Source organism: Scophthalmus maximus, chromosome 2 (assembly GCF_022379125.1).
Source record: "Scophthalmus maximus strain ysfricsl-2021 chromosome 2, ASM2237912v1, whole genome shotgun sequence".
Classification (NCBI taxonomy): Eukaryota; Metazoa; Chordata; class Actinopteri; order Pleuronectiformes; family Scophthalmidae; genus Scophthalmus; species Scophthalmus maximus.
In genome coordinates, this window is record NC_061516.1 from 26,614,517 (window position 1) to 26,635,805 (window position 21,289).

The 21,289-nt window shown below is 39.6% G+C and overlaps 3 protein-coding genes and 1 pseudogene across 3 annotated transcripts; all 4 read left to right on the forward strand.

Moving 5' to 3' along the window:
* The first annotated feature begins 434 nt into the window (after window positions 1–434).
* On the forward strand, window positions 435–9,520 carry LOC118301584 (annotated as a pseudogene).
* An 894-nt stretch (window positions 9,521–10,414) lies between these two features.
* On the forward strand, window positions 10,415–13,439 carry LOC118301578 (olfactory receptor 2K2-like). Its single transcript, XM_035627199.2, has 4 exons — window positions 10,415–10,428; window positions 11,368–11,760; window positions 12,201–12,427; window positions 13,087–13,439. Exons 1-4 carry the CDS (start codon window positions 10,415–10,417, stop codon window positions 13,437–13,439), a joined length of 987 nt encoding a protein of 328 aa, XP_035483092.2.
* A 603-nt stretch (window positions 13,440–14,042) lies between these two features.
* Window positions 14,043–17,102, forward strand: LOC118301577 (olfactory receptor 2K2-like). Its single transcript, XM_047337497.1, has 4 exons — window positions 14,043–14,083; window positions 15,353–15,760; window positions 15,976–16,202; window positions 16,588–17,102. The coding sequence occupies exons 1-4, from the start codon at window positions 14,043–14,045 to the stop codon at window positions 16,941–16,943; spliced, it is 1,032 nt and encodes a 343-aa protein (XP_047193453.1). The 3' UTR covers window positions 16,944–17,102.
* An 884-nt stretch (window positions 17,103–17,986) lies between these two features.
* Window positions 17,987–19,020, forward strand: LOC118300250 (olfactory receptor 146-like). Its single transcript, XM_035624531.2, has one exon. It carries the CDS (start codon window positions 18,043–18,045, stop codon window positions 19,018–19,020), a length of 978 nt encoding a protein of 325 aa, XP_035480424.1. The 5' UTR covers window positions 17,987–18,042.
* Window positions 19,021–21,289: the final 2,269 nt, after the last annotated feature.

The following is a 21,289-nucleotide window of genomic DNA, read 5'->3' on the forward strand; positions in this document are numbered from 1 at the left end:
GACCATTACACAGTAAACATCATCATAATGGAATTGACGATGAACATAATGAACCTTTCCTTTGATGACTTTCTGTTCAGGTACTTTAGGTCTGGGGCCGTTGTCCTGATTTGGGTTAAGCTCTGGCCTACAATCATATTTTATACAATACTGTGATTTAAACTCTGATCATTCAAACAGCAACCCCCTTAAGCAGCTTTGGGAAGAACTGGAACACGGACTTAGAGCCAGACCAGTCCAGGAGACAGCAGCTCCCTGACCGCCGCCCCGTGAACGCCTCACCAAAGCTTTTAATTCAATTAATGTGCTGGTCACTGAGACTCCTGGGACCTCTGAGGCCTCCAGGACACTCATTACAATCCAGTGATAACAAACACATACACAATTCAATCAAGCTGCACCAAACCACTCACTCACACTTTAGTTCAGCGGCCATGGTCTCCGTGGCCTCCGACGGAGACAAACCCTATGTTAAGACACAGTGTGTTTGTTTAAATTCATCTAAAACCACCATCTTTCCCGAACCTGAACCAAAGTGTTTCTGCTGCCTGAACCACAGACACGACTGTGGACGTGAACCTGGTCTCTAGTGTCACAGTCGTGTACTTTGTACTTTCTTCCATCCAACCCAACCGCTTCATTGCGACTGCGGTGTGGTTAACGAAAAGGTTGGAATAGTTTAATTTGAAAGTCTGCAAAATGGCGGAAACTTTGTGTACAAGTACACGAGTCAATACTTTACATTTCATGACAATGTCATGTCTGAATGAGTGACAGATTCCTGTTATCTCTGATAATATGTTCAGAATCTACAGTTTTATTTAGTCGTCAGGTTGCAGCTGCTGCATCTTGTTTTGCAAAGTAAACTTTTGTTATGTGATGAGTAATTAAAAAGTGAGTGTTAGTGAGGGTCCCTGTAGGTTTCCTGTCTCACCTCTCTGTTGTCACCACTAATGAGCACAGTGACCGAGTTGCTGCAACAATGAGACACAAACACGAAACATTATGTCACTTGTTGCTCGTGTAAACAAGTGACTAAGGTCTTGTGAAAAGTACACACTCAAACATACGTGAGAATAACTTCATTACAACCATTATGAGCACATTACCACAGTGGGCAACATCATGACGCACAGTCTTCCAAGATGTCATTTTGGTCTCAGGCGATTCTGTTCTGAATGTCCAAATAGGAAGCAAACTCTTTTATGCAGTGAGGTGAAATATGAGCTAGTAAAGGACGTTTCATCGCCACAGCAGTGATTTGAGTTTGGGTTGATTCCTGCGTGAAAGTACCAGTGGTCAGCTAGTTGGTAAAAAGATAAATCCAAACACACCAGGAACAATACCTGCCCTTGTTTAGTGGAGCCACGTCCCTTCACCATTGTGCCATGCTAACACCCTGGACCAGCCTTTCCACCAAACACACAGTGACACCGCCCATAATAACCCTCTGTATAACTCCTGGTCAGACAACAATCAAGCTAACTACTCAACATGTGGGATATGGGATAATTTGGATGGGTGGGTAGGTAAGTAGGTACAGTAGGTAGGTAGGGCAGGTAGTTAGGTAGGTACAGTAGGTAGGTAGGTAGGTACAGTAGGTGGGTATAATAGATAGGTAGGTAGGTAAATAGGTAGGTAGGTAGGTAGGTAAAGTAGGTAAGTATCGTAGATAGGTAGGTAGGTAAATAGATAGGTAGGTGGGTAAAGTAGGTAGGTAAATAGGTAGGTAGGTAGGTAAATAGGTAGGTAGGTAGGTAGGTAAAGTAGGTAAGTATCGTAGATAGGTAGGTAGGTAAATAGATAGGTAGGTAGGTACAGTAGGTAGGTAGGTAGGTTCGGTAGGTAAGTAAGTACAGTTGGTAGGTACAGTAGGTAAGAGTCATAGGTAGGTAGTTACAGTAGGTAGGTAGGTACAGTTTGTAGGTAGGTAGGCAGGTAGGTAGGTAGGTACAGTAGGTAGGTAGGTAGGTAGGTAGGCAGGTAGGTAGGTAGGTAGGTAGGTACAGTAGGTGGGTATCATAGATAGGTAGGTAGGTAAATAGATAGGTAGGTAGGTAGGTAGGTAAAGTAGGTAGGTATCATAGATAAGTAGGTAGGTAAATAGGTAGGTAGGTAGGTAGGTAAATCAGGTAAGTATCGTAGATAGGTAGGTAGGTAAATAGATATGTAGTTAGGTACAGTAGGTAGGTAGGTAGGTTCGGTAGGTAAGTTAGTACAGTTGGTAGGTACAGTAGGTAAGAATCATAGGTAGGTAGTTACAGTAGGTAGGTAGGTACAGTTTGTAGGTAGGTAGGCAGGTAGGTAGGTAGGTACAGTAGGTAGGCAGGTAAATAGGTAGGTAGGTAAAGTAGGTACATTTCGTAGATAGGTAGGTAGGTAAATAGATAGGTAGGTAGGTACAGTAGGTAGGTAGGTAGGTACGGTAGGTAAGTAAGTACAGATGGTAGGAACAGTAGGTAGGAATCATAGGTAGGTAGTTACAGTAGGTAGGTACAGTTTGTAGGTAGGTAGGCAGGTAGGTAGGTACAGTAGGTAGGCAGGTAAATAGGTAGGTAGGTAGGTAAAGTAGGTACGTATCATATATAGGTAGGTAGGCGAATAGGTAGGTAGGTATAGTAGGTAGGTAGGTGGGTAGGTAGTTACGGTAGGTAAGTAAGTACAGTTGGTAGGAACAGTAGGTAGGAATCATAGGTAGGTAGTTACAGTAGGTAGTTAGGTACAGCTTGTAGGTATCGTAGGTACGTATTTCCTCCACCAAGTAGGTTGTTTTCGTCCCGTCCCTTTGTTTGTCTGTTTGAGTGTCAACAGGATTACCCAAAAACTATTGCAAAGATTTCAACAAAACTCAAAAAGTCAAGAAAGAACAAAACATTTTGGTGAGGATCAGGGCAAAGGCCAAATCCTTATGATAACCCCCTAGTGGCTGTCTGCAGTATAGGTCATAAACCCCGCCCCTTCCATGTTATTAGAAGCGACGAGAACCAAACTTTTCTTCTTTCCCAAAAAATTCTCTAAAATTGGTTTCAGTCATTTTAAGTAGATCTTATCGCACTGGTGTATGTTGACGTGTTTATGTTTCTATTCACTCTGGTTCTAAATGTTCCACCGTAGAGCCAGCTGCAGACATGAGCCACAGGGGGTAGTTCAGGGTGTAGTCGTTTCGATAGTAACAGTGATTGTGGGCAGAGATAAGCATCGCTCATAACATAAAGTAAAATTATTTAAAACACAACACACTCTCTTCAAACATGTCAGAGCAACATCGTCACTGATGAGAGGACAGAGGGCTGAACAGGATGTTTTAGGCTTCTCACAAGAACTTTAATAGTGTTATTATCATTCGAGATTGTTTGCTCATTAACGTTTGTTCCCTGTTTAACTGCAGGTATCACTAACCCTTTTATTTCGTAAGGAATTACTCTGGCTTTGTTCAAATTCATGTGTTACTGGGGTTTACATGAGAAACTGTCTCTGATGCCTGAACAGTTAGCTGTTTAGAGGGTTTTGATTGAATTGTTTTTCACAGGACCGCACTGCTTTGGATGGAGAACTCGACAGTGGTAACTCCTCTCAGACAGCCTATTGTCTTCGAGCTGGAGGGCTTCTATATACCACCAGGCTACAGCTCTTTCCTGTTCTTCCTGGCTCTGTTTAACTACATAGTGGTACTGCTAGCGAACAGTGTGGTAATGTGCGTCATTGTCATAGACAAGAACCTGCACAGGCCCATGTTTGTACTGGTTTGTAATCTGGTAGTGTGTGATCTGCTGGGGTCCACCGCGGTACTACCTCGCCTCATGATGCACAGTTTGACGGGGGAGAAGAGGATTGGCTACATGGCAGCCATCGCCCAGGCCTTCTCCGTGCACACGTACTGCGCTGCAATGCAGACTATTCTGGGTGCGATGGCGTATGACAGGTATTGAATCAGCACATCAAAAGAATAACTCACAGATTCCGTTTATACTTTCACTGTCATGTATAAATACATGTAGTATCGACTCAAATGACTTACAAGACTATTGTAGTATACAACTTCTGTTTATCTTTACCGTGTCTCCAATCTGTATCAAGGGACAACAAGGTATTTTTTAATGTCGCATACGTTTTGTGGATACAGATTCAATGTTCTTTTATAGAAAACTTGAGTGGAAAAAAAGAAAATCAATGTGCTGCTCTAAATATTCTAAATATAAACTGTTTCATCCATGACACATTGGTAATGAATGTATTTTTCTTTCCCAGCACAACACACATATATTGTTTACGATGGGTTTTATCACTTCTTTGTCTATTAACAGTTATAGATGCTGAGATTGGGTAAAAATCATTCCATAACTGCAACCAATCTATCTGCAGGTACATTGCTGTGTGTGAGCCACTCAGGTATCACTCCATCATGACACCAGCTCGGCTGAACGCCTGCTGTATCCTGGCCTGGTCTGTTGCTCTGCTGTGTATTATTGTTCTCTTTGCTCTACATGCCAATACCCCGCTCTGTGGCAATACCATCCGACATGTCTACTGCAGCAACCGTACAATACTGAGCCTGGCCTGCGGCCCCACCCCCATAAATAACATCTATGGTCAGTGCATTGGTTTAGAATGAAGATACAGACAAGGAGTACAGTATCTTGTCCAACAGTATTTTACATTTGCAGCAATTTACAGCTGGTCTTCAAAATATTGAGTCAGTGACAGGGAGAAAAAGTAATTTTTAAGAAAAGTATTCATAATTAGTTTTCTGACCATGAAATAAGATCATTTGATTAATTTATGCTCAAGTGCACTGTAAAAAAACTAAAGTTAGAAACTGTTTGTCAGCAGCAGTTTTCTTGTTACTTTGGTGTGTCTGGTTCTTACTGACTCAGGTATTAATGTTTACTGCTGCTGGATTGTTGACTTTCACCTTTTCGTGATTTTCAGATAAAACATATTGCTGCCTGCTATTACTCCCCAAAGGGAGGAATGGCTTTTATAATGTTAGCACTTTGGGATTGTTTTTAACAATGAAAAGTGCTTTAAAAAATAAAATGTATTATTATATTATTATTATTATTATTGTTAGCATAGGTACCCCTAATAAAATACAGCTTTATGATTTGACTCATTTGAACGATAGCTCTTTAAAGAATCACAGTTCTCTTACACGAGTGTAAAATCAGACAAATGGATTAAAGGAAGACATGGGAGGTTTACATGATACAACATGGATAATTGTGATTTTTCATATGTTTTTTCTAGGTCTGTCAATGACCTGGTTTCTGAGTACAGGGATCTTCGTCATCATTGCGATTTCCTACCTCAGAATCCTGCATGCATCAGTAAAACAAGGCCGAGCTGACAGCAGAGTCCGCAGCAAGGCCTTTCAGACATGCTCAACACACCTTGTTGTCTATTTGCTCTATCAAGTAGCTGCATTGATTATAGTTGTGAGTCAGAGGTTCACCTCAGTCTCCAAGAACATCAAGAAATTCTTCAGCATCCTGCTAATCATCATGCCACCAGCTATCAACCCCATTATCTACGGACTGGTCAGTAAAGAGTTACGTGCTAGTATCTTCAAACATTTAACCATAAAAGTCAGTCCCAAATAATGAAAGTTTTTTTGTATAAATCATTGCATTCCTGATCATTTACTTGACACATTCACCCCTTTACCACAGATTACACAGGTTTTAAGGCATACCCTCAGTCTAGTGATCAAATTTTACATATCGTAATGCAACCTGGGCATAGAATAGCGTAACGCAACACAACTAAGCACAGGAACGTTTAACTTTGGTAGCATACTGTATTAATTTGATTCAATGTGTTCACTTTGTGTATTGTTAAATCTTTTTATAGTTATTCTGATGTTAGTATCCTATAACTAACCCTCTTTTAAACTGACATATTTGTGCTACACCAAATGGCTTCTCAAAGAAACAGCATGTGGTCCAGTCAACACCTTTGCTTCTGCCATTTTGTTGTAGTTTCTTTGTTTTCTGCCATCTTGTTGGTAGTACTTCTCAGACCATTGACCTCAATGGCCTTCTTGTCTGTTCACTCATCCAGACAAACACAGACAAACTCAGACCTGTATATATCAATTTCTTTAGTTTTGATATTGTTGTTTTCAACTTGTTATCTTTTGCATATTTTTTTCTAAATATACAGTCTGGTCTTTTTAATATTGCACAAGAGTGAGTATTGCCAACCTCTGACTGGTAGAACTCCAAATTCTTCAATTTCTGCTTACCACCAATATTGGGATTTTGGTTGTAATTATTAATTTTATTATTAATCAGGATTACAAATTGATAGTTAGTTCATTGTAAATGAGACTGAATCTGTAAATTGGTTATCATTTCCATTTCTTTGAAGGGTGGTGCCCGAGGTAACTTTCTTTTTAGTTAAAGTTATTATTAAATATTAATATTTTAAGTCATATTTTATGAATTTTTGTAGCCATAACCAATCAACTGAAATCACGACACATGGAGCCCCATGCATGAGAATGGGTAATATTACCAATGTCAAAACACAACACTGTTTGTTGGTTTGTTTGCTGTTTGTCAATAAAATTACACAAAAACTTCAACAAAATTTGGTGGAATGATGGGACATGGACCAAAATAAATCTATCAAATTTTAATTTGGATCAGGACAAACGGTCAAAAATTTGTCCTGATCCAGGATTTGGTTGTTTTTTTAGTTTTCTTTTACCATCTTCTTTAACATTGTAACATTTGTTTTGTTTCATTTTGCACCATTCTCCCCCTCCATGTTTTCAGATGGGACATGGACCAAAGAACAGAAATCAAAGTAGATATGAAATATTTTTTTCTCTGAGGTGGTTTCTGTATTTAGGTCATTCTTATCACACTGATGTACATTCAAGTGTTCGTGTTTCTGATGAGTTTGGTTTAAATTTGAATTTGATGCTATAAAAACATGCTGACGCGTCATGATTGATAGCCCTGTCAAGCACATGTGTGGACAGGACCTTGATTCACTCCACAATCACTAAAATAAATTATCCACCGTAGAGCCATCTGCAGACATGAGCCACAGGGGGCAGTTCAGGGTGTAGTTGTTTCGATAGTAAGATTGATTGTGGGCAGAGATAAGCATCACTCACAACACTAAGTAAAATGATTTAAAACACAACACACTCTCTTCAAACATGTCAGAGCAATATCGACACTGACGAGAGGACAGAGGGCTGAACAGGATGTTTTAGGCTTCTCACAAGAACTTTAATAATGTTATGATCATTCGAGATTGTTTGCTCATCAGTGTTTGTTCCCTGTTTAACTGCAGGTATCACTAAACCTTTTATTACGTAAGGAATTACTCTGGCTTTGTTCACATCCATGTGTTTCTGGGGTTTACATGAGAAACTGTCTCTGATGCCTGAACAATAACCTGTTTAGAGGGTTTTGATTTACTTGTTTTTCACAGGACCGCACTGCTTTGGATGGAGAACTCGACAGTGGTAACTCCTCTCAGACAGCCTATTGTCTTCGAGCTGGAGGGCTTCTATATACCACCAGGCTACAGCTCTTTCCTGTTCTTCCTGGCTCTGTTTAACTACATTGTGGTACTGCTAGCGAACAGTGTGGTAATGTGCGTCATTGTCATAGACAAGAACCTGCACAGGCCCATGTTTGTACTGGTTTGTAATCTGGTAGTGTGTGATCTGCTGGGGTCCACCGCGGTACTACCTCGCCTCATGATGCACAGTTTGACGGGGGAGAAGAGGATTGGCTACATGGCAGCCATCGCCCAGGCCTTCTCCGTGCACACGTACTGCGCTGCAATGCAGACTATTCTGGGTGCGATGGCGTATGACAGGTATTGAATCAGCACATCAAAAGAATAACTCACAGATTCCGTTTATACTTTCACTGTCATGTATAAATACATGTAGTATCGACTCAAATTACTTACAAGACTATTGTAGTATACAACTTCTGTTTATCTTTACCGTGTCTCCAATCTGTATCAAGGGACAACAAGGTATTTTTTAATGTCTCATACGTTTTGTGAATACAGATTCAATGTTCTTTTATAGAAAACTTGAGTGGAAAAAAAGAAAATCAATGTGCTGCTCTAAATATTCTAAATATAAACTGTGTTTCATCCATGACATTGGTGATAAATGTATTTTTCTTTCCCAGCACAACACACATATATTGTTTACGATGGGTTTTATCACTTCTTTGTCTATTAACAGTTATAGATGCTGAGATTGGGTAAAAATCATTCCATAACTGCAAACAATCTATCTGCAGGTACATTGCTGTGTGTGAGCCACTCAGGTATCACTCCATCATGACACCAGCTCGGCTGAACGCCTGCTGTATCCTGGCCTGGTCTGTTGCTCTGCTGTGTATCATTGTTCTCTTTGCTCTTCATGCCAATACCCCGCTCTGTGGCAATACCATCCGACATGTCTACTGCAGCAACCGTACAATACTGAGCCTGGCCTGCGGCCCCACCCCCATAAATAACATCTATGGTCAGTGCATTGGTTTAGAATGAAGATTCAGACAAGGAGTACAGTATCTTGTCCAACGGTATTTTACATTTGCAGCAATTTACAGCTGGTCTTCAAAATATTGAGTCAGTGACAGGGAGAACAAGTAATTTTTAAGAAAAGTATTCATAATTAGTTTTCTGACCATGAAATAAGATCATTTGATTAATTTATGCTCAAGTGCACTGTAAAAAAACTAAAGTTAGAAACTGTTTGTCAGCAGCAGTTTTCTTGTTACTTTGGTGTGTCTGGTTCTTAATGACTCAGGTATTAATGTTTACTGCTGCTGGATTGTTGATTTTCACCTTTTCGTGATTTTCAGATAAAACACATTGCTGCCTGCTATTACTCCCCAAAGGGAGGAATGGCTTTATAATGTTAGCACTTTGGGGTTTTTTTCACAATGAAAAGTGCTTTACAAATAAAATGTATTATTATATTATTATTATTATTATTATTGTTGGCATAGCTACCCCTAATAAGATACAGCTTTATGATTTGACTTATTTGAAAATTAGCTCTTTAAAGAATCAAAGTTCTCTTACACGAGTGTAAAATCAGACAAACGGATTAGAGGAAGACATGGGAGGTTTACATGATACAACATGGATAATTGTGATTTTTCATATGTTTTTTCTAGGTCTGTCAATGACCTGGTTTCTGAGTACAGGGATCTTCGTCATCATTGCGTTTTCCTACCTCAGAATCCTGCATGCTTCAGTAAAACAAGGCCGAGCTGACAGCAGAGTCCGCAGCAAGGCCTTTCAGACATGCTCAACACACCTTGTTGTCTATTTGCTCTTTCAAGTAGCTGCATTGATTATAGTTGTGAGTCAGAGGTTCACCTCAGTCTCCAAGAACATCAAGAAATTCTTCAGCATCCTGCTAATCATCATGCCACCAGCTATCAACCCCATTATCTACGGACTGGTCAGTAAAGAGTTACGTGCTAGTATCTTCAAACATTTAACCATAAAAGTCAGTCCCAAATAATGAACGTTTTTTTGTATAAATCATTGCATTCCTGATCATTTACTTGACACATTCACCCCTTTACCACAGATTACACAGGTTTTAAGGCATACCCTCAGTCTAGTGATCAAATTTTACATACCGTAATGTGACCTGGGCATAGAATAGCGTAACGCAACACAACTAAGCACAGGAAAGTTTAACTTTGGTAGCATACTGTATTCATTTGATTCAATGTGTTCACTTTTTGTATTGTTAAATCTTTTTATACTTATTCTGATGTTAGTATCCTATAACTAACCCTCTTTTAAACTGACATATTTGTGCTACACCAAATGGCTTCTCAAAGAAACAGCATGTGGTCCAGTCAACACCTTTGCTTCTGCCATTTTGTTGTAGTTTCTTTGTTTTCTGCCATCTTGTTGGTAGTACTTCTCAGACCATTGACCTCAACGGCCTTCTTGTCTGTTCACTCATCCAGACAAACACAGACAAACTCAGACCTATATATATCAATTTCTTTAGTTTTGATATTGTTGTTTTCAACTTGTTATCTTTTGCATATTTTTTTCTAAATATACAGTCTGGTCTTTTTAATATTGCACAAGAGTGAGTATTGCCAACCTCTGACCGGTGGAACTCCAAATTCTTCAACTTCTGCTTACCACCAATATTGGGATTTTGGTTGTAATTATTAATTTAATTATTAATCAGGATTAAAAATTGATAGTTAGTTCATTGTAAATGAGACTGAATCTGTAAATTGGTTATCATTTCCCTTCCTTTGAAGGGTGCTGCCCCGAGATAACTTTAATTTCAGTTAAAGTTATCATTTAATATTAATATTTTTAAGTCATATTTTATGAATTTTGATAGCCATAACCAATCAACTGAAATCACAACACATGGAGCCCCATGCATGAGGCTGGGTAATATTACCAATGTCAAAACACAACACTGTTTGTTGGTTTGTTTGCTGTTTGTCAATAAAATTACACAAAAACTTCAACAAAATTTGGTGGAATGATGGGACATGGACCAAAATAAATTTAACAAATTTTCATTTGGATCGGGACAAATGGTCAAAAATATGTCCTGATCCAGGATTTGTTTTTGGTTTTTTTTCTTTTACCATCTTCTTTAACATTGTAACATTTGTTTTGTTTCATTTTGCACCATTCTCCCCCTCCATGTTTTCAGATGGGACATGGACCAAAGAACAGAAATCAAAGTAGACATTAAATATTTTTTTCTCTGAGATGGTTTCTGTATTTAGGTCATTCTTATCACACTGATGTACATTCAAGTGTTCATGTTTCTGATGAGTTTGGTTTAAATTTGAATTTGATGCTATAAAAACATGCTGACGCGTCATGATTGATAGCCCTGTCAAGCACATGTGTGGACAGGACCTTTTTTCACTCCACTATCACTAAAATAAATTATCCACCGTAGAGCCATCTGCAGACATGAGCCACAGGGGGCAGTTCAGGGTGTAGTTGTTTTGATAGTAACAGTGATTGTGGGCAGAGATAAGCATCACTCACAACACAAAGTAAAATTATTTAAAACACAACACTCTCTTCAAACATGTCAGAGCAACATCGTCACTGACGAGAGGACAGAGGGCTGAACAGGATGTTTTAGGCTTCTCACAAGAACTTTAATAATGTTATGATCATTCGAGATTGTTTGCTCATCAGTGTTTGTTCCCTGTTTAACTGCAGGTATCACTAAACCTTTTACTACGTAAGGAATTACTCTGGCTTTGTTCACATCCATGTGTTTCTGGGGTTTACATGAGAAACTGTCTCTGATGCCTGAACAATAACCTGTTTAGAGGGTTTTGATTTACTTGTTTTTCACAGGACCGCACTGCTTTGGATGGAGAACTCGACAGTGGTAACTCCTCTCAGACAGCCTATTGTCTTTGAGCTGGAGGGCTTCTATATACCACCAGGCAACGGCTCTTTCCTGTTCTTCCTGGCTCTGTTTAACTACATAGTGGTGCTGCTAGCGAATGGTGTGGTAATGTGCGTCATTGTAATAGACAAGAACCTGCACAGGCCCATGTTTGTACTGGTTTGTAATCTGGTAGTGTGTGATCTGCTGGGGTCCACCGCGGTACTACCTCGCCTCATGATGCACAGTTTGACGGGGGAGAAGAGGATTGGCTACATGGCAGCCATCGCCCAGGCCTTCTCCGTGCACACGTACGGTGCTGCAATGCAGACTATTCTTGGTGCGATGGCCTATGACAGGTATTGAATCAGCACATCAAAAGAATAACTCACAGATTCCGTTTAATCTTTCACTGTCATGTATAAATACATGTAGTATCGACTCAAATGACTTACAAGACTATTGTAGTATACAACTTCTGTTTCTCTTTACCTGTCTCCAATCTGTGTCAAGGGACAACAAGGTATTTTTGAATGTCTCATATGTTTTGTTGATACAGATTCAATGTTCTTTTAGAGAAAACTTGAGTGGAAAAAAAGACACTCAATGTGCTGCTCTATATATTTTAAATATAAACTGTGTTTCATCCTTGACACATTGGTAATGAATGTGTTTTTCTTTCCAGAGCGATACAGAGAAATTGTTTACGATGGGTTTTATCACTTCGTTGTCTATTAACAGTTATAGATGCTGAGATTGAGTAAATAACATTCCATAACTGCAAACAATCTATTTGCAGATACATTGCTGTGTGTGAGCCACTCAGGTATCACGCCATCATGACACCAGCTCGGCTGAACGCCTGCTGTATCCTGGCCTGGTCCGTTGCTCTGCTGTGTATCATTGTTCTCTTTGCTCTACACGCCAATACCCCGCTATGTGGCAATACCATCCGACATGTCTACTGCAGCAACCGTACTATACTGAGCCTGGCCTGCGGCCCCACCCCCATAAATAACATCTATGGTCAGTGCATTGGTTTAGAATAATGATACAGACATAGATAGAGTACAGTATGTTGTCCAACATTATTTTACATTTGCAGCAATTTACAGCTAGTCTTCAAAATATTGAGTCAATGACTGGGAGAACAAGTAATTTTTAAGAAAAGTATTCATAATTAGTTTTCTGACCATGAAATAAGATCATTTGATTAATTTATGCTCAAGTGCACTGTAAAAAAAACTAAAGTTAGAAACTGTTTGTCAGCAGCAGTTTTCTTGTTACTTTGGTGTGTCTGGTTCTTAATGACTCAGGTATTAATGTTTACTGCTGCTGGATTGTTGACTTTCGGCTTTTCTTGATGTTCAGATGAAACATATTGCTGCCTGCTATTACTCCCCAAAGGGAGGAATGGCTTTTATAATATTAGCACTTTGGGATTGTTTTTAACAATGAAAAGTGCTTTACAAATAAAATGTATTATATTATTATTATTATAATTGTTATCATAGCTACCCCTAATAAAATACAGCTTCATGATTTGACTTATTTGAACGATAGCTCTTTAAATAATCACAGTTCTCTTACACGAGTGTAAAATCAGACAAATGGATTAGAGAAAGACATGGGAGGTTTACATGATACAACATGGATAATTGTGATTTTTCATATGTTTTTTCTAGGTCTGTCAATGACCTGGTTTCTGAGTACAGGGATCTTCGTCATCATTGCGTTTTCCTACCTCAGAATCCTGCATGCTTCAGTAAAACAAGGCCGAGCTGACAGCAGAGTCCGCAGCAAGGCCTTTCAGACATGCTCAACACACCTTGTTGTCTATTTGCTCTATCAAGTAGCTGCATTGATCATAATTGTGAGTCAGAGGTTCACCTCAGTCTCCAAAAACATCAAGAAATTCTTCAGCATCCTGCTTATCATCATGCCACCAGCTGTCAACCCCATTATTTACGGACTGGTCAGTAAAGAGTTACGTGCTAGTATCTTCAAACATTTAACCATAAAAGTCAGTCCCAAATAATGAACGTTTTTTTGTATAAATCTTTGCATTCCTGATCATTTACTTGACACATTCACCCCTCTACCACAGATTACACAGGTTTTAAGGGATACCCTCAGTTTAATGGTCAAAGGTACATACTGCCTGATCACAATTTACCCCATGCTCTCTCCAAGTGTCCTGTCTGTATCTACAATCAACAATAAAAAAAAATTATAAACTTCATATAGTCCTTTCATTACTTAACTTGATCACTGGCACCCGCTGCACTACAATGTTTTATGATTTTGCCCCGTCCCTCTGTGTTGCTCCTCATAAAATGGCGGATTTGACCATCTGGCCTTTTGTTCCAAAGACTTAAAAAACTCAGATTCCCATGGTCCTTCACCTTATTACACCCTCGATGTGAAATCTCTTCCAACCTCCAGCTGCCATTGGTCACTGTGTCCCAGACCCCAGGGGGTCACCAGGCACATAAAACCCCAGCTCTCCCCTTGTCCACTCTCTTTGCCATTCCTCCCTTCTGGGAGTAAAGATCTCTTTACTCCTGCTCTCTTCGGAGGTTAAATATCCCGGCTTCTCCCCATTGGGGAAGCCCTCTGCTCTCTGAGGACCCTGACCTCCATGCAGGTCTACTTGAAGCAGACTGATAACACTTCCAAAAGGTAGCGACGCAAAAGGCCTGCCTGAGGACCAACCAAGGCTGTAGAGTCTGGTTTTTATACCAGTGCATATGACACAAAGTCTTGCCAGCTGATTTGAGCAACAGGAGCAAGCAACAGGAGTGCAAGCGTCTAACTCTGCTATGGGAAGACAAAAGGACTCAGAAACCACAGCACAGTGGCATCTTTCTGTTCACACAAACAGCGAACCAAAAGGATCTTCTTCTTCTTTTTCCTTGAACTTGGTAATGTAACCTGGGCATAGAATAGCGTAATGCAACACGACTAAGCACAGGAACGTTTAACTTTGGTAGCATACTGTATTGATTTGATTCAATGTGTTCACTTTGTGCATTGTAAAATCTATTTATAGTTATTTTGATGTTAGTATCCTATAACTAACCCTCTTTTAAACTGGCATATTTGTGCTACACCAAATGGCTTCTCAGAGAAACAGCATGTGGTCCAGTCAACACCTTTCATTCTACCATTTTGTTGTAGTCTCTTTGTTTTCTGCCATCTTGTTGGTAGTACCACTCACACCATTGACCTCGATGGCCATCTTGTCTCTGCACTCACAGGGACAGACACAGACAAACTCAGACCTGTATATATCAATTTTTTTAGTTTTGATATTGTTGTTTTCAACTTGTTATCTTTTACATCTTTTTTTCTAAATATAATATAACTTATCACACGGATGTACATTCAAGTGTTCATGTTTCAGATGAGTTTGGTTTGAATTTGCATTTGATGCTATAAAAACAGGCTGACGCGTCATGATTGACACCCTTGTTGAGTATGTGTGTGGAAAGGACCTTGATACCATGGTTCCACTCCTCTATCACTAAAATGAAAGTTCCACCATAGAGCCAGCTGCAGACATGATCCACAGGGGGCAGTTAAGGGCATAGGATTGTATCTATAGTAACAGGGATTGTGGGCAGAGACTAGCACCGCTCACAACACAAAGTACACTATTTAAATCACAACACACGCTCTTTAAACTTGTCAGAGCAACATCGTCACTGACGAGAGGACAGAGGGCTGAACAGGATGTTTTAGGCTTGTCACAAGAACTTTAATAGTGTTATGATCATTCGAAATTGTTTGCTCATTAATGTTTGTTCCCTGGTTAACTGCAGGTATCACTAACCCTTTTATTTTGGAAGGAATTACTCTGGCTTTGTTCACATCCATGTGTTACTGGGGTTTATATGAGAAACTGTCTCTGATGCCTGAACAATAACCTGTTTAGAGGGTTTTGAATAGAATTGTCTTTTACAGGACCGCACTGCTTTGGATGGAGAACTCGACAGTGGTAACTCCTCTCAGACAGCCTATTGTCTTCGAGCTGGAGGGCTTCTATATACCACCAGGCTACGGCTCTTTCCTGTTCTTCCTGGCTCTGTTTAACTACATAGTGGTGCTGCTAGGGAATGGTGTGGTAATGTCAGTCATTGTAATAGACAAGAACCTGCACAGGCCCATGTTTGTACTGGTTTGTAATCTGGTAGTGTGTGATCTGCTGGGGTCCACCGCGGTACTACCTCGCCTCATGATGCACAGTTTGACGGGGGAGAAAAGGATTGGCTACATGGCAGCCATCGCCCAGGCCTTCTCCGTGCACACGTATGGCGTCGCAGTGCAGACTCTTCTGGCTGCGATGGCCTATGACAGGTATCGAATCAGTTCATCAAGAGAATCACTCACATAATCTGTTTTTTCTTTAACTGTCTTGTATAAACAGTATAGACTGAAATTACTTTCTAATGGCTGTGACTTGTTATAAAAGGATTATGAAGCCAATCTCCACCACCACTCTGTCTATTAACATTTTCAGATGCTGAGATTGTGTAAAAATCTTTCCATAACTGCAAACAATTTATATGCAGGTACATTGCTGTGTGTGAACCACTCAGGTATCACGCCATCATGACACCAGCTAGGCTGAACACCTGCTGTATCCTGGCCTGGTCCGTTGCGCTGCTGTGTATTGTTGTTCTGTTTGCTCTACACACCAATACCCCGCTCTGTGGCAATACCGTCCAACATGTCTACTGCAGCAACCGTGCTATACTAAGCCTGGCCTGCGGACCCACCCCCATAAATAACATCTATGGTCAGTGCATTGGTTTAGAATAAAAATACAGACAGAGTACAGTATGTTGTCAAAGTAATTTTTAATTAAAGTATTCTCAATTCGTTTTCTGACCTTGAAATAAGGTAATTTAATTACTTCAGTGTTGTGCTGGTGCTGGTGTATGTTCAAGTGCGCTGTTAAAAAAAAAAGTTATACATTGTTTGTCAGTAGTAGTTTTCAAGTCACTTTGGTGTGTCAGGTTCTTTATGCCTCAGGTATTAATGTTGATTGCTGCTGGGTTGTTGACTTTCGCCTTTTTGTAATTTTCTGTTACTGAAGTTAATGAATTACAGGAAGACATGGGAGTTTTACATGATTTTACTAAACTAAATTGATAATTGTTATTTTTCATATGTTTTTCTAGGTCTGTCAATGACCTGGTCTGTGAGTACAGGGATCTTCGTCATCATCGCTTTTTCCTACTTCAGAATCCTGCATGCTTCAGTAAAACAAGGCCGAGCTGATAGCAGAGTCCGCAGCAAGGCCTTTCAGACATGCTCAACACACCTTGTTGTCTATGTGCTCTATGAAGTAGCTGCATTGATCATAATTGTGAGTCAGAGGTTCACCTCAGTCTCCCAAAACATCAAGAAATTCTTCAGCATTCTGTTTATCATAATTCCACCAGCTGTTAACCCCATTATCTACGGACTGGTCAGTAAAGACTTACGTGCTAGCATCTTAAAAAATGTAACCATAAGAGTCAGTCTCCAAAAATGAGTGAGTTTTTCTATGAATCATTGTATTCTTGATCATTTCCTAAACACTTTCACTACTTTATCTGAGATTACATAGGTTTTGAGGCATACCCTCAGTCTAGTGGTCAAAGGTACATACCATGTAAACACTATTTTCCCCATGCTTTCTCCCCATGTGTCCTGTCTGTATCTACTTTCATCTATTAAAAAATTAGACACACTTCATGCAATCCTTGTAAATATTCCTTAACCTGATCACTGACCTTGCATTACCTCTTCAATGTTCTTGTTGAAGAATTAATGAAGCTGGAAAAATTGCTTGTGTAAAAGTGCAACACCCCCAGTATGCCAATAGATTGTTAGGTAGGGGTTTCCACAGTCTGTAACAAAAGGCTGACCCCACATCAAAATGTATTTTTATTTTTAACATTATTTTGGAGTGGACTTTGAAATGAATTAAATCCCCCCAAAATTGCAGCATTTAAGGTAGAACAGCATGAGAAAAACTTTTCAGTCTGAGGAGTTACAAGTTTTGTTGGTCATCATAATGATTCTGAATGTTGCATCAGGTATAATCAAGTGTAATGTTCAGTGAATTCCCATAAGTTCAAATCACATCTATATAACACTGCAACAGAGGAAATCTTGTTCAGTGCTGGTGGGCGTCATCTACAGGGACGGATATCAGCAAGATAAAGAGGACAAACTGAGACAAGACACTCAAGTATGTACATATTACTTAGAAGTTCTGAAAATGTTTTCTCATTTTTAGTTAATTTGCCTAATCATTTCTTACCATGACCATTTGACCATTCTTATAGCTCTTGAAAACAATGATTTGTGGAACTTCCTTACAGAAGAAGTTGACACATTAGATGCCAGCACCAGAGGGAAGAAATGAAGTACAAATTAATTGTCAGTATACCAAATGTATATGTATTTATATATACTTCTACTTCAGTGTAAAAAGTAACTACGATAAAATGTACTATGTAATGTACTGTAACATACAATACAAAAGACCTGTGTATCTGGTGATATCTGGGAACACTGCGACGCACTTGAGCTAAACTCCAGTTGTTTTTAAATTTGCTATGTACCTTACTCTCTAATCATTACGTATGATAAAAAGAGCATTGCTCTTCTCTTTCAGATTGATGGAAAACTACACCTACAACAGTTTCATACTTCAGCTGGAGGGCTTAAATGTTTCCAAAGAATCTACCTACCCAGTCTTTCTTTTCTTCTTCTTCTCCTATCTGTTTATACTGGTTGCAAATGTAGGCATTGTCATTTTGATTTTCATTGACAAAAACCTCCACCAGCCTATGTACCTGCTGTTTTGCAACCTGCTATTAAATGACATAATTGGAAACTCTATCATGGTTCCCCGTTTGCTTATAGACATGCTGCGTCCACCCTCTGAGCGCCTCATGAGCTACTATGAGTGTGTTCTTCAAGCTTTTACCTCACACATGTTTGGTACTGCCAGTCTCACAGTGCTCATGATTATGGCCTTTGACAGATATGTGGCCATCTGTAATCCTCTGCGTTACGCTGCCATAATGACCAACAAAATGGTGATCAAGCTGACAGTGGCTGCATGGGGAGTGGCCTTTGTTATGGTCGGGATTCTGCTCGGTCTGACCATCAGGCTGAACCGATGCAGGACTCTGATCATGAATCCTTACTGTGACAACGCCTCACTGTTTAAACTGTCCTGTGATAATGTGTTTATTAATAATGTCTATGGCCTCACGTTCACTGTGGTGCTGTTCTCAGCTTCTATAGGCTCCACGGTTCTCACCTACACAAAGATCACTGTCGTCTGTCTGACCAGTAACAACAAGTCTCTGAACAGTAAAGCCTTGAAGACCTGCAGCACTCACCTTGTCCTGTATCTGATCATGATGTTTAGTGGAATGTCACTTATTGTTCTGCATCGCTTCCCTCAGTTCTCAGACTACAGAAAACTCTCTAGTGTTTTGTTTCATATCATCCCAAGCAGCCTCAACCCAATTATTTACGGAGTGCAGTCCAAAGAAATGCGAAAATTCTTGTTAAAATTGTTTGAGCACAAGAAAATTTTCCCATCATGATTGCAAACGTTTCCATGTTTCATTTAAAATGTATCTACATTTTGTGCAGCTGGTATAACTTAGTGGGTTAAACTGCTGACTTGGTGCAGAATGTCGGGGTTTGATTTCAGGTCATCCCAGTGAGGGCCCTTAGGCAAAGCCCTTAATGATACCTGCCTCGATAATTGTTAGTTGCTTTGGACAAAAGTGTCACCAAATTAAATGTAATGTAATGTAATTCATTCAAAAATTGAATGAAGATTGGCCTGTTGTATTCCATGGTTTTATATTTGTCATCTTAGCTTAGTGATAACAAGGAAATAAAAGAAACATATCTCACAATACTTTGCTGATACATTTCTAGACCCAAAGCCAATAATTTGCTACAACTGCCATGATGGAACACAGTAGCTTTTTCTGTTTGTCATGACCCAAAGTAAAATATCTTAATGTGGTGAAATGTAGTTATGAATATTCAACATGCCAAATACATTTGAAAGTGTGCATTTTCAATACATAATAAAAGCAAAAAATATATTCATTGTGAACAACTTAATGTCACTGTGAGGTCAGTTCACCTAAGCTGCTTTCAGACATGCACGGAAATCCAGGCATTTTCCTGAATTTATCTGGAGCAGCTGTAAGTGACAACGCAAATATCTGCAGATGTTGCTTCAGACATTATCCGGCACTATTCCTGCCAGCCCTGGGTCAAATCTCTGGAGAATGGCCAATCAAGCCCATGCCAGAATACAGCAGTTAATTTGTGAGGGTGAGAGAGTTATATTTGGAGATTTCTGCAGTACATGTAATGCCTTAAGCTTATGGTGGATATGGACATGTGTATACAAGTGATCTCACCAAAAAAATGTTACCAAGAAGTTGTAAAAGTTTACTTGCAGTTTAGTACTGTGATGTCTAAGCAGAACCAAAGTCTGTGCTAGGACGACTATTACTGAAGTTAAAATGTATGAATTTGATGCTGTTGCTGACAAACTCAATCTGGCCTCCGTAACTGCATGACAAGTGAGCACTGTCAGTACAGTCACAAGTAAACTTTGGAGCTTTGAGTTCTTCTCAACTCTTAGCTCTGGGCTCTAATAATCTGTGTAGCTGGAGTCAGAGGATCATTCAGAGGCACTTTCACTGTCTGACAGACTGTGGTCAGAGATGCTGAAGTCATTACCTGGTCTCTTTATTGGGTGACCACTGTTCTAGGCTACAATTTCTGCATATGGCCTTCTACTGCTTCTGTTTTGAGAATGTCTATCCCTCTGTATCCCTCTGGAGCTTTTTGTCACCCCCTTCCTTCTGCTGTGAGGGTGATCCTTTGAAGCAGAGGCATACCTGACACTTTCATGGTTACATTATTATGAGAACTGGTAGGTTCAGATGTTCCCAAGAGGGGAACATCTGAACATTAAGTAGCTGCATTGATCATTATTGTGAGTCAGAGGTCACCTCGGTCTCCGAAAACATGAAGAAAATCTTCAGGATCCTGTTTTTCATGATTCCACCAGCTGTTTACCTCCTTATCTACGGACTGGTCAGTAAAGACTTAGGTGCTAGCATCTTAAAAAATGTAACCATGAAAGTCAGTCTCCAAAAATGAGTGAGTTTTTCTATGAATCATTGTATTCTTGATCATTTCCTAAACACTTTCACTACTTTACCAAAGATTATATAGGTTTTTAAGGCATACCCTCAGTCTAGTGGTCTAAAGTTCATACCATGTAATCACTATTTACCCCATGCCCTCTCCCCATGTGTCCGGTCTGTAGGTACTTTCAATTTTTTAAAAAAAATAAATAAATTCATACAATCCTTGTACATATTTCTTAACCTGATCACTGACCTTGCATTACCTCTTCAATGTTCTTGATTGAATTCAAGTCAATTCAATTTTATTTGTATAGCGCCATATCACAACATACATTGTCTCAAGGCACTTTACATAGTGAGGTCAATATTACAGTATTACAGGGAAAACCCAACAAATCCCACAATGAGCAAAGCACTTGGCGACGGTGGAGAGAAAAAACTCCCTTTTAACAGGAAGAAATCTCTGACAGAACCAGACTCAGTTGTGGGCGGAGCTTCTGTCTCGACCGGTTGGGGTAAGGAGAGAGAGAGGAGAGGTGATGAAGAATTAATGAAGAAAAATTGCTTGTGAAAAAGTGTTTCACCCCCAGAATGACAATAGATTGTTAGGTAGGGGATTCAACAGTCTGTAACAAAAGGCTGACCCCACATCAAAATTTATTTTTATTCATAACATTATTTTGGAGTG

Coding starts and splice junctions, on each gene's coding strand:
- LOC118301578 (XM_035627199.2), top strand. Junction 11,761..12,200: donor GGTGCGATGGCCTATGACAG/GTATTGAATCAG, acceptor ATCTATTTGCAG/ATACATTGCTGTGTGTGAGC. Junction 12,428..13,086: donor CCCCATAAATAACATCTATG/GTCAGTGCATTG, acceptor TGTTTTTTCTAG/GTCTGTCAATGACCTGGTTT.
- LOC118301577 (XM_047337497.1), top strand. CDS start 14,043: ATGCAGGTCTACTTGAAGCAGACTGATAACACTTCCAAAAG. Junction 14,084..15,352: donor ACTGATAACACTTCCAAAAG/GTAGCGACGCAA, acceptor GGTTTTGAATAG/AATTGTCTTTTACAGGACCG. Junction 16,203..16,587: donor CCCCATAAATAACATCTATG/GTCAGTGCATTG, acceptor ATGTTTTTCTAG/GTCTGTCAATGACCTGGTCT.
- LOC118300250 (XM_035624531.2), top strand. CDS start 18,043: ATGATAAAAAGAGCATTGCTCTTCTCTTTCAGATTGATGGAAAACTAC.